Genomic DNA, 12,465 nt, shown 5'->3' on the forward strand with positions numbered 1-12,465 from the left:
TAATTGTTAATCAATTCTGAACACCTCTCGCTCTTGAATTTGTGCAGCTGCTTCAACTGTGGGAGAAAAATGGGTACTTTGATGAGTCAATTATTCAGCAGCTGCAGAGCCCAGCTCTTGGACTTGGCCAGTACCAGGTTAGAAACAAAAGAAAAGTAACACTTTTCTTATTTATGTACACATTTTGGAAACAAACTGTTTTAGGTCCAGCACAAACTTTGTTCATAATTTCTCATCAGGCAAATTTGATCACTGAATATGCGACAGTAGTACAGCCTGTGCAGGTTGCCTTCCAACAGCAGATACAGAACCTGAAAACTCAACACGAAGAGTTTGTAAACAGCTTAACGCAGCAGCAGCAGCAACAAATACAAATGCCACCGCTGGAGAACGAGGTGAAATCAACTCCCCCTCCTCAAGCGCCCACAGCAGCACCAGCCTCAGCTCCACCATCTGCTCCAGTTACACAAGCAGGTACTGACCTGTTCTGCACAGGTCCACAGTGGGTAGATTTCTGCAGTATGTTCACATATCCAGCAACATTCAGATGGAGTCTTTTGTGAGTGTTTTCATAACTGCACGTAGCCTTGGCTGCCTCCAACTGTTTCCAATTTGTTTCAGATGATGGTAAATCTCAGCTGCCTCTAGCTGGTTCTTCAGAGTATGACACAACAGGGTCTGGGGTGCAGGATCCTGCTTCTGGTGGACCACGTGGCCCTGGATCTCATGATCAGATTCCTCCAAATAAACCCCCGTGGTTTGACCAGCCTCATCCTGTTGCACCGTGGGGTCAACAACAGGTACCAAACACTGTTCTGAAATAATAGGTAAAGGGAGGTGGAAATTCAGAAGGACAGAAGGCTATCTTGGTATAGGAAGTGTGTTGAAAATCTTGGAATGTCACGAATCCAGATTTGACTCCAAAACTTTCTCATTTGGGGCAGTTAAAGGCAAAGTATAGCCTGTGTTTCAGTGTGTCAGCTACAACACCTTCCCTATGAATGAGCAGAACAAGAAGTACTCCGCTGAATTCAGCACTGTGTGTGCTGATCAGTTTGGTCTTTTCTTGCCTTTCCTCTGAAGCTGTGGTGGTTCAGAACTTGTTTAACCTGTGCATATTACCTACAGGTGACACTTATTTAAAAGGTAGATTGTCTTTTTGCATTCTTTCTCTTGTAGCCTAATGACCCTACTTTTCCCACTAGGGACCACCTCATTGTCCTCCATGGAATAACAACCATGAAGGAATGTGGAACGAACAAAGAGATCAAGGCTGGAACAACCAGCGAGAGACACCTTGGAACAACCAGCCTGATCCTTCTTGGAACAACCAGTTTGAAGCACCATGGAACAACCAGCATGAACAACCTCCATGGGGTGGGGGTCAAAGGGAACCTCCATTTCGAATGCAGCGGCCACCTCACTTCAGAGGCCCATTTCCTCCACATCAGCAACATCCCCAATTCAACCAGCCCCCGCATCCGCATAATTTCAACCGCTTTCCACCTCGCTTCATGCAGGATGATTTTCCACCTCGCCATCCCTTTGAAAGGCCTCCTTATCCTCATCGTTTTGATTACCCCCAGGGGGATTTTCCTCAAGGTAAAGTGTGTACCAGGCCAGGTTTTCTTACACTGCAATACTGGTTGCTGTTACAAACTTGAGTGCTTCTGGGGTGACAGCTTACTGTGGGTGAATTGCTCAGGTTTTCCTGAGGAACACTGAGTTTGTGGGTTTGGGAAGCTGCTACTAAGTGGCTCAGGAAATACCTACAGAGTTGGATGCTTCCTTACTTTTTTGAGTCATCCTTCCTTCCCTCCCTAATGGATACAGATAACCAGAAACCATTATCCAGACTCAGGACAGCAGTTGTTTGAGCACTCCTTTTGCAACCATTTATTTCATTTTTAAAGTAATCCAGAAGTGAAAATCGGCATTTTCCTGTGAATTCAATTTCCTGCACATCAGGCTGTAGGTGAGGGCTCCTCGGATAGCCCTGCACTGCTGCAGGACGATAGAGGAATGCAGGCTGGAAGCGTTTGTTCTTGTGCACCAATGTGCTTCTCTTCCTCTTTGCTTTTACTGAAAAGCTCTCTAATTATCTGCCTCAAGTTGTGTGGCTTGGTAATCACTGGTGAAATGATCCTTGCCTCCAGTTTTCCTCCGCTCCCTCTTTCTTTGCTTTTCCTCTTGCTGGACCATGGGAACATAAGAGAATGTAGCTAGTGCACTGTGTGCCTGGCTATCATGGCTTGGATTTGGTTACAGGCCCCTCATGAAGTCTGGAAGTCTTCTTTGATTCAGTTTCTATTTCATATTGAGAAGTTATGATTATTCTGGGATATAATGATTGTCAACTTAGAGTTTAAGGATCCCTGTGGATCTGTGCAGCGGGTTGTGTTGGAAATGGCAGTGTAATTGGTTTTTGTTTTTTGCGTTTTGTAGCTTGAAATGGCGGTGTAGGAGTTGCTATTCTAAGCTTCAGAGGTTCTAAGTCTGCAAGCCCAAAAAAGGCTGAAACCCAGGGAATGATATATTTGGGATTTTGAGCGTTCCTTTGTGTCTCTTTTGAGCTGTGGTAGTGAGTTGTGAGAACAGCTTTTCTCGTCTGAGGAAGGACGATGAAAGCTTTTATTTCAATAAAAAAATGCTTTTGGATTGCATTGGTGACCAGAACACTTGTTCTGTCATGCAAAGTTGTTGGAGGAGGGGATCTACTGAAACAGATGGCTAAAATTAGGAAAGGGGTGAAGCAGTGACTACACATCTTGTTCTAAGTCTGATAAAGATGAGTCAAATAGCACAGGCTGTAGAGAGTTATAGCAGTGGTGGCCACAGTGACTTTTCCTGGAAAAATTCCTGGTCCCATTGCAGAAGATGTTGATTTTCAGTCTCCCATTTTTCTCCATGCAGTAAGTCTGGCAGAGTATGGTGGCGTTCATGACAGTGGTTTGTCTGTCAGTGATGGGATGGATGTCTCTCATTTCTCTATTTTAACAGGACATTATCTCTACTCTTCTTGAAACACCTCTTTAAACAAAGTATTTTCTTGTCGCCTACTCATGTGAGTTAATTCCTGTCATATTTCTTTCTTTACAGTCTATGCTAAATCAATATATGTACATATTACAGATCTGTTCAGGTTGCTGCTAAGCCACAGTTGTATACTTAGGCTCCAGAGATAGATGCCATCAGTATCTTGCTGCATCTGAAACCTTTTGTTCTTGAGCATCTTTTTTGGACTTTTTGACTGCAGAATGTTCTACAGTAAAGGATGACTTAATAACCAGTTAATAACCAGCTGTCTTGAGGGTATTTGCTATAGCCAGAGTGGGAGATGTGCTGCATGACTTTCATGGCCGTGGGCCTGTAGCCAGCCTCTAGTTCTTCTGTCCTGTTGCTTTTCTTGATGTGCAAGACTCCAGGGTGCCAAGGTTTTTTTTAGGATAAATGCACTAATTGAAGTACACTTCTGATTGCCTTCGTTTCTCTACAGCTAAATAAAATGTTTTAACCCTCCCACTCTGTGCAGAAATTGGACCTCCTCATCACCACCCTGGGCACAGGTTGCCTCATCCTGGAATCAGCGAGCATCCTCCCTGGGGAGGGCCGCAGCACCCTGATTTTGGGCCTCCCCCACATGGATTTAACGGGCAGCCTCCTCACATGCGGCGACAAGGCCCCCCTCACATGAACCACGATGATCCCAGTCTGGTGCCAAACGTTCCCTACTTCGATCTTCCTGCTGGACTGATGGCTCCGCTTGTAAAAGTAAGTGCTTGAGGTGGGCCTGGACTCGATCGAAATCCCTAGTCAGCACTGTGGGCAGTTTAACGTGGACATTTACCATTTCACATCTCTCCATCCGGCAGACGGGGAAGGTAGTGTAAGTGGTGACAATTCTAAGTGTTGTGTCCCAGTGAAAGCTAGTTAAGCCTGTATACGTGAAAGACTGATGTGGTTTTGAAAACATTACCTCCAGTGATTTTCATATAGGCAGAAGGTACCCATGGTTCTGGTGGGGCCACTGTACGCTAGTTTTGGTATTTGGAGTTCTTTCTTACGTAGATGTTTTGTGACACTAATGCTGTACACGCAAAGAAAGACGGGTAAGGAACAGGATATGTATCTGTATCAGCATCTTGGGGGATAATTACAGTTACACATTCTGTGCTTGAGATGAAGAAACAGGTCTATTCCATTTTAACTTTCTGTTACTCTCAGCATGCACCAGTTTTTACCAGGTTTCCAATCCAGGCACTATTATCACAGAGCTGGATAGATAACACCTGCATTTTATCTACCTGGTGATCCAGTTAATGTCCCAGTACGTGTAGTTGCTGGCTTATCTCATAAGAATCAGAATGATGGTGATAGCACAAGAAAGCATTGGGTCATCTGCAGAATCCTTATTACTGGAGCATTTTTATCCAGTAGTGAACTGTGAGGTCCCTACAAGGTTAAATCTATATTTATCTCTTCAGATTGGCCACCCCATGACACATGACAAGAATGTAATTTGTTTTGTTTCCGGCAGCTTGAAGATCATGAGTATAAACCTTTAGATCCTAAAGATATACGTCTTCCACCCCCAATGCCCCCCAGTGAGAGACTACTGGCTGCGGTTGAGGCATTTTATAGTCCACCATCTCATGACAGGCCTAGAAACAGGTAAGAGTAGGTATAGCTAACAATGTGGTAAGGAAAATGCCCTAAGGAGCTGTCTCAAACCAAGAAGTGGTTCTCTCTTCCTTCACCCATGTCTTGGTTCCTCTAATGCTAACAATGAGTGCTCTTGTTGTATTTTAAACCGTTTGATCTTACGCTGAGATGTGCAAGACCTCGGTGCCCAGGCTCTTTGTTCCCTACCACATTGAGCGGAAATCCTCTGTTGATCATGACTGAGTTTTACAGATGTCTGTTCTATGTGTGATTGATTTATTGCAGTGAAGGCTGGGAGCAGAACGGACTGTATGAATTCTTCAGAGCTAAAATGAGAGCAAGGCGGAGGAAAGGTCAGGAGAAGAGAAATAGGTGAGAGACCTTGTCTGCTGCCCTCTGATGCGTGCTGTTCGTTTGGAAGGCGCTAGGACTGCCCTGCACTGGTGTAGGGGAACAGTTCAGCAATGTGTTGCTGGAATTAACTGAGTTTTAAGTTGCTGAAAATTCTGTCTAATCTATAGAGAATATTTTTTTCACACTCAAATTTTGTTGGGCTTGTTTGCTGAAATCTGCGTGTGTGATTTCAATTTGATCAAAAGCACATTTACACTTCTCAAGCATCTCCAAGGAGTTTCACAGGAGTTTTTCTCCTTCTGTCTGTGCAGCGGCCCTTCTCGGTCTCGCAGTCGCTCTAAAAGCCGAGGTCGCTCCTCCTCCCGCTCCAATTCACGATCTTCAAAATCATCTGGCTCCTACTCGAGGTCCCGATCTCGCTCCTGCTCTCGGTCCCGATCCTATTCACGCTCTCAGTCCAGGTAGAGTGCAGTGAGGCGAATCGCAGGAGCTCAGAGGTGGAGGTGGGGGAACGACCTGCAGGGCTGAGTGTGGAACCCCGGGCGTTGCTCTGCAGTCTGTGCATCTGATGTGGTGTGCTGTCTCTTTCCAGGAGCCGGAGCAGGTCCCGCTCTTCTCACAGCCGCTCGCGATCACGGTCACGATCGAGGTCCAAGTCTTACTCCCCGGGCAGGCGGCGCCGCTCTCGGTCTCGTAGCCCCACCCCTCCGTAAGCTCTTGTTTGTTGGTTTCTCTTTTTACCTCCGTAAGTTCACAGCTTTATAAAAGAATATCTTAGTAGAGTGGATGAGGTTATACAGGGTGTTAATGTTTAACAGAATGTAAATGACCTTGCGCTGGATCAGAACAGTTATTGCTTGTTCTTAGTTTCATCTTTTTATTTCCTTAGTTCTTCTGCTGGCTTAGGTTCCAGTTCTGGACCTCCTATCCCAGAATCAAGACTTGGAGAAGAAAATAAAGGCCATCAGATGCTTGTGAAAATGGGTAAGGTGCTGTTCTCAAATCTGACATAAGCCAGCAAACAAAATGAGGCACAGTTAATCTTTGCACGTTTCTAAGTATTGTCCCTTTCAGCACCTTGGTATTCTAAGGTCAGAGTAAGGATAATCAGAGATGTAATACACAGAACATGAAAGAGTGGTGGTGATTGCTGTTCTGAGGAGGATATGGATGAGAGAGGGATGTGAGTTTAGCATGAAATGGAATTCAACCATCTGGCACATTTCATCTCCTTATAGCACAGGTCAGCATCAGCAGGACTGACAGGACAGGTTGGCCTTGTGCTTGTGCTCCTAAAAAGTTTTTTAGGGATTGGGCTGATGCTTTTCAGCTCCCAGAATCCCTGCTATTTAAGTAGAGGGGACAGTTTTTCAGACTGTCACTCTCCTACCACATTGAACAAGGCAGTTCCTGTAGTATTTCCAGAATATTCAGAATTCTAGTGCTGTAATGGTTACAAGTTGCAATGTTGTGAATTTTCTTCAGGATGGAGTGGATCTGGTGGATTGGGAGCCAAGGAACAAGGAATTCAGGACCCAATCAAAGGAGGAGATATTCGAGACAAATGGGATCAGTATAAAGGAGTGGGAGTTGCATTAGATGACCCTTATGAAAACTACAGAAGAAATAAAAGTTACTCATTTATCGCACGCATGAAGGCTAGGGATGAATGTAAGTAAATGTTGCTAAGCAATTAAAAACTGCTCATGTTGTTTGTGATTTTGTTTTATTTAAGGAGTTTTACTGTAGAATGTAAACTCAAAATCAAGTTAATTCTTAATTCTTTCTAATGTAATGGATAAAAGAAACAACAGGTAAGTAAACACTCTGATGAACCTTATGTCTTTTACTTCTTGGGATTGTGCTGTATTCTAATTTCTGAAACCTTAATTAATTAGCCTGTTGTGTTAAGCCACATCCTGCCTGTAATAGCAGTAGTCTCTGTCTTCAGATGTTATCCTTTAAACAACGAGAAGATGGGTCACAAAAGTAGTGGAGGGGGCCATGCCATGGATGGATGGCTGCCAGAGCAGGAAGGGTGTTGTGTTTGGAGGGAAGCTGGCCCACACTCACTGTTTGGCCCTGCCCAACTCCTGCCATGAGTGCTGTGTTCTGTCAACCCCAGAACTGGTAACAAATTCACTGTAGTGCAGTTTCAGGTAGGGTGCACAAAAAATGGAGACACTTCTTAGGAGATGAAATCAATTACCCAAACGATGAATCTTTGCAGAGAGTCTGTGTTGTGTAGAGCTACACTTAGCAGTGATTAGAAGGAAAATAATTGGCGTGCCAGATGAAAAGTCACTTCTGCCTATGGCTGCAGTAGATCTGCATAATAAAACGAATTTAAATAAAGTCACAAAGGAAAAAAATTATTTTTAGTAGAGCCCTCAGTCCATGAAGCATTCTGCAGTTACCTAAGCTGTCTGAAATGTGTAAGTGCTCTTTTCCCTATTGTTTCAGTGAAGCGTGAAACGCAAGACCCTCCACCACCTGAATAAGACTCTCTGAAGAAAGATGTCTTGCATCTTCTACAAAACATTAAACTTGTATAAATGCGGATGAGAGTCTGGAGGAAGTGACAAATGAATTACTTTTAAAATATGGTGAAAAATGGAAAGCTATGACATGTAATTCAACAATTGTGATTTAGCAATGGTTAAAAAGGCCAATCATTCCGACATGTCTAGCACACTTAAGGATTTCCATTTTATTTTGCAAAATTCTCTAGTTAGCTAGCACTCTGATTCTAGTTAAACCCCATCTGAGCTCCCCTCGGTCCAGGATTGTAACTCACTCATTCCTGTGGAATACAGACGTTTTCTGATACGGTTCTATGTCTCTAGTTCCATAATGTATGTTTATTTCTCTCAAAAGGTTAATTCTATTTGAAGTGGAGGGGTGCTGCCTTGGGATCAAGTCAGACTGATGCTGAGCAGTGTATCCTAATGTCTAAATGGGGAATGAAGCATCTAGTTCCAGTACAGGTGACCTATGAGCACTGTGCAAGCTTGTTAGAACCTACCATACAACTTAACACCCCTACACACCAGCTGCTGCAATCACAACTCTGTTCAGAACACGAGGGTTAAATGTTCTAGCTTTTCAAGCGCTCTAAGGGATGTTCAATGCTTTGTAATGGAAGACATTCTTTAAGCTTTTTATATTTTTGTATATACCCTTTAATAAAAGCTAATTAGTTCAATAGAAGAGAATCAATTTTCTCTGTTCTGCAAGTTTCTAACAGTGAAATGTTCTTGGAAACTTCCTTTAACGTGAACGAGAATAAAGTTTTGTAACCGTTCCCAGAGGCCACCAGCTGAAGATGTTGGGCCCTTACACTGCACTTCCACTCCACAGGTCTGCGTGGTGGTAACCACTTCCCAGAGTAACTTGTTTGTATAGCAGAAACCCTCTTAAAACCATTCAGTTAATATGGTGAACTATCAGTTTGTTCTAGATCTACTGTAGTTGTGAAACTGTAACTGTCTGTGAATCAGCATACAACACCTGTATGTCACCAACTTGTGAATTTTATTGTTTTGCCTTCCAATAAACACCTTTTTTAATAAAAAAAAAATAACCGTTTGGTTTTATAGTAATGGCAGTAATCTGATAATCTGCTTAAACGAAGCTCTAAGAGCAGGGTGGTATTTTCCTGCTGTCATCATAGTCCTTGATGCTCTGTATAGCCTTTCACTACTATGATAAAAGAGCAGATGATCTATGTGATAAACACACAGACTAGCAACTTACCCCGATCTTTTCAGATAAGAGTTATTTTGGTTTTCTTCTTTGCTAACCGTGCTGTAGGCTGACTCATAGCTCTCATCTATCCCTGCACCACGAACAGTAGTAAAAACATAAAGACATAATGAAAACAAGCAGGAAAACAAATGATGCATTACAAAAGACAGAGCAGCTGGTACACAGTTTGCAACTTTTTATCTGCGCAGTCTGAAAGAGTTTCTTGTTCTGACTTGAGATCTGTAAAGGTGTGTTTTAGCAGTCACGATGGTGGCAGTATTTCTTCCGCTTCCTGGATTTCTTCAAATGCTTGTTCAATTGTTAAAGGTGGGGATTTGTGCCTCTTGATGTACTGCAGAAAGTTAACACACAGTTTATTTGTGTAGAGAAATACCTCATAGCATATAACACCTCTATCATAAATACCTCTTTAGCCTCTTCCAGTGTATGATAGTGGAACTTCTCACTCTCTAAAGACTCCACGAGGGATAAGTGAAGGTGCTGAATGTTCTCCACAAATTGCTGGGTCAACATCAAGTGCTGTTTTAACATGGCATTTAAAACAAGAACTGAGGGACTGTATGCTGTCAGGGCTGCAAAGAGCAAAGAGTGTATTTTAGTAACATCACAGTCACGGCAGGTGCTAATAGTGAGTCAGGCAGCGACTACGTGCATCAAACATAGTCAAACAGGATTCAGAGATGTCTTTCAGTACCTTCTACTGCATCCATGCTGATGACATGACTGGCAATAGGCACCGGATCAACGTAGCTGTTTCCAACAGGCAGACCAAGCAGTGCAGAGCTGTTTGCTGTGCAGACAACAAGAATTACTGGGTTTGGAGGGTGATGACTCAATACTAGAATTCAGTTTCAGCTTTAGGGCATTGGCTTCCTTAGAGAACAGCTCTAAACCCAACAGGGAATTCAATCAGCCAAACTAATGCTGAAGTAAGTCTGCGCCCTCCTCCCTTTACTTACTTCCACGTTCACACCACTGCCATTGTGGAAGCTGTATTTTCTAACCTTAGACACAGTAGAAATAAAGGTTCTCATACTTGAAGGAAGCCACTGTTTTCAGTGAGGTCCCATTTTCTCCTTGTCTATGGCAAAAAGCATCTTTCCTAGTTTTTCCTTTCAAAGAGGAGTAGGAAACAAGCTGCCCCTCAGAAACGAAGGTCACAGCTTGCTATCAAAGTGCTGTGGTTCAAATGCTTTTATTAGCATGTGAGCCAGGGGAAACTGATCAGGTCAGCGTGTGAAATATGAACAAATCTCAAGATTGAAGAGGGTGGCATCTTGATTTAAACATGAACTTACTCTTTGGCCAGCAATAGGTGAACGGAAAATCCACTGTCTGAGCTGCAGTTTCCTTTACAGCTACTCTGTGAACCCGTTTGTGCCTTTCTCTGGTAAGTAAAGGGGACGATGCCGAAGAAGATGGCTCTTTTCCAGAATATGTGCAACTCTCAGAATGTTCCTCTGACATTTTTGATACAGTTTCCCTGTCTGTTGTAGATGGAGATTGTTCAAAGTCTTCAGAATATTCTGAATTAACAGTTCTGTCATCATGATCAGGATAATCCTGCCTGTGTCTAGAAAAATCTGCAGAAACTTCTCCTAAATGCTCAGGGATTTCAGCTTCAGTCACATTTTCAGTATCCCTTTCAGAAGTATCAGTTGCACCAATTTCTGCACTTATTTTAGGAAAAGTTGGATCCTTTTCCCCTAGGAATGTGTCCTTTTTTGGATTTCTATTTGTTTCTTGACTAATTTGAGTATCTGTCCCCTGCAAAATAAAAGAGCTGTATGTTAAGAGAATCAGCAATACATAACATAAATATGGCTCCATTATTCTCAATCTTTGCAACTAGTGAGCCATGCCCAACTCAGAGAGCTTTCTAGCAGAACAGATGTGTTTATTTTAGAACCTCCACCCTTCATCAAATGAAGGCAGAATGGAAAGATGTGTGAAATTTCTACTTACTTGCTCCTTTAATTCTGCCATCCTGCTGATATTTGGTGCCAAATCATCAAGGCTCAGGATATTCTGTCTGAAGTCTGCAATTGAATGACAAACTGACATGAGAATTCACAGGAAAGTTACAGTGTGCTTTCTATGAAGTGACATAAAGAGAAAGCGTAATATTAAGAATTAATTGTACTTCTAAAGATTCCTCCTCTGTCTGCAGGCAGACCTGCCTACAGCTCAGACTCTCAACCTCCTGCATTTATGCTTGTTTTCACTCAAACCAACAGTATCTTGTCCCACTAATATATCAGCATGATTCTAAATGTTGGAGTTGTTTTGATGTTGCAACTGTGATCCAGAGAAGCGTCCTTAATCTGAATTCATTAAATCAAAAGCCAAGAAAAATACAAGCGAGTAACAACAAAGATATCAATGTAATTTCTAAAACCAAAGCTTATATAAAAATAGCCCACTGAATATTTTCAAAGGAAATGTTTGCCCACACTTGTTAGTAAATAATTAGTATAATTTGTGCCAAGTCTATCAAGATAATGCTTAGAAATGCTTACCATTTGAGCTTATGCTAGTTGAATCTTCCACATCGTCTGCTTTTGAAAATAACTCATCTAATGATTTTATTTCACTTCCATCACTTCCACCTGACACTTGACTTGGCTTGGCATTGCCTCTTCTGGGCAAAGTAATTTTTACAGGATTGTCTTTCATGGAAGACGACAGCGATGGAGATCTCAGATTACGTCGTGCTGACCGGTTTCTGCTGGCCAGTGAAGGTCTTAACAGATTACTTCCACCTAGAACGATTTTCTCTGAGTTTCTGCAGTGAAGAAAAGGTACTTTGGGTACCTCTGTCAGAGGAATTTCCTTATGAGATGGAGGAGGCGTTCCTGGTGAAACTGGATTCTTACTCTTTTAAAGAACATGAAAAAGAGATTTATACTTTTCCTCATTACTGTATGTAGATCATTAAGGACAAAAACAGACCATAATGGGTGAATCCCAGTAATTTTATAGTGTGAAATCATGCTAATGCGTATCATGAGCAAGATGCAAAGAGGTTAAAAATAGTTTCTGGTGTTAGTAAATAGAGAGTGACATGATTAATTGAAAATACTTCCAAAGTGTAAACAAAAATACATAATGCAATGAAATCTGTATTTACCTTTCCATCCCACCTGGAATCAGTTGTAACACACCTTTGGTTCTCCCTTCCACTGGAAAACTCCAAAGAGCTCTCCATGAATTTTCTCATTTCCTTCTCAGCACCGCCCAAACCAAGCTGTTGTGTAACCGTAACGACCCTTGTGGGGCTTTGGGCGCTTTCCTCTTCCTCAGAGCAGCTCCCACTGGCAGCCACGTTCCGATCAACTGCAGCGCAGCCCTTCAAGTATTTCTTGCCTCTCGCGTGCCGTTCAATACTAGAAGCAGACGAGGAATCTTCACCCAGAGGCTTCCGGCCCATCTCAGCGCTCTGCAATTCCAGCCGCTTTTTCCGACTCAGGATTTTGCTTTGCAGCTGCGCCGCTTTCCTCAGAGCTGAATTCGATCTCGCGCGAGAAGCGCTGGGCTGAGCGCTCGTGGCTCCGGGCGCTTCGCCGCTCCTCGCCTTCAGGAACCTGCCGCGGCCCAGCGGGGCTCTTCCCGCCCCCTGCAACTCTGCGCCGTCCCCTCGGAGCCGAGTGCAGGAGCGGAGGAGGCCGCAGTGTCCGCCAG

General features: G+C 43.1%; 2 protein-coding genes across 2 annotated transcripts in view; one reads left to right on the forward strand and one right to left on the reverse strand.

Moving 5' to 3' along the window:
* The window catches only part of CHERP (calcium homeostasis endoplasmic reticulum protein), an 11,392-nt gene extending 3,864 nt beyond the window's left edge, over positions 1-7,528 (forward strand). Inside the window, exons 6-17 of the mRNA XM_031557091.1 lie at positions 48-137; positions 240-474; positions 622-800; positions 1,206-1,602; positions 3,533-3,771; positions 4,538-4,671; positions 4,948-5,034; positions 5,328-5,477; positions 5,609-5,725; positions 5,906-6,000; positions 6,502-6,687; positions 7,480-7,528. Coding sequence (XP_031412951.1) covers positions 48-137; positions 240-474; positions 622-800; positions 1,206-1,602; positions 3,533-3,771; positions 4,538-4,671; positions 4,948-5,034; positions 5,328-5,477; positions 5,609-5,725; positions 5,906-6,000; positions 6,502-6,687; positions 7,480-7,517 — 1,947 coding nt within the window. The 3' untranslated portion in view covers positions 7,518-7,528. The remainder of the gene's footprint in view (positions 1-47; positions 138-239; positions 475-621; positions 801-1,205; positions 1,603-3,532; positions 3,772-4,537; positions 4,672-4,947; positions 5,035-5,327; positions 5,478-5,608; positions 5,726-5,905; positions 6,001-6,501; positions 6,688-7,479) is intronic.
* A 999-nt stretch (positions 7,529-8,527) lies between these two features.
* On the reverse strand, positions 8,528-12,454 carry C30H19orf44 (chromosome 30 C19orf44 homolog; the record flags this gene model as incomplete). The annotated part of the gene is made up of 7 exons (XM_010725110.3): positions 8,528-9,115; positions 9,190-9,356; positions 9,479-9,574; positions 10,083-10,551; positions 10,750-10,823; positions 11,304-11,661; positions 11,915-12,454. Coding segments are annotated over 7 exons (1,794 nt in total), but the record flags the coding sequence as incomplete, so codon positions are not given.
* Positions 12,455-12,465: the final 11 nt, after the last annotated feature.

Source organism: Meleagris gallopavo, chromosome 30, assembly GCF_000146605.3.
Source record: "Meleagris gallopavo isolate NT-WF06-2002-E0010 breed Aviagen turkey brand Nicholas breeding stock chromosome 30, Turkey_5.1, whole genome shotgun sequence".
Lineage (NCBI taxonomy): Eukaryota > Metazoa > Chordata > Aves > Galliformes > Phasianidae > Meleagris > Meleagris gallopavo.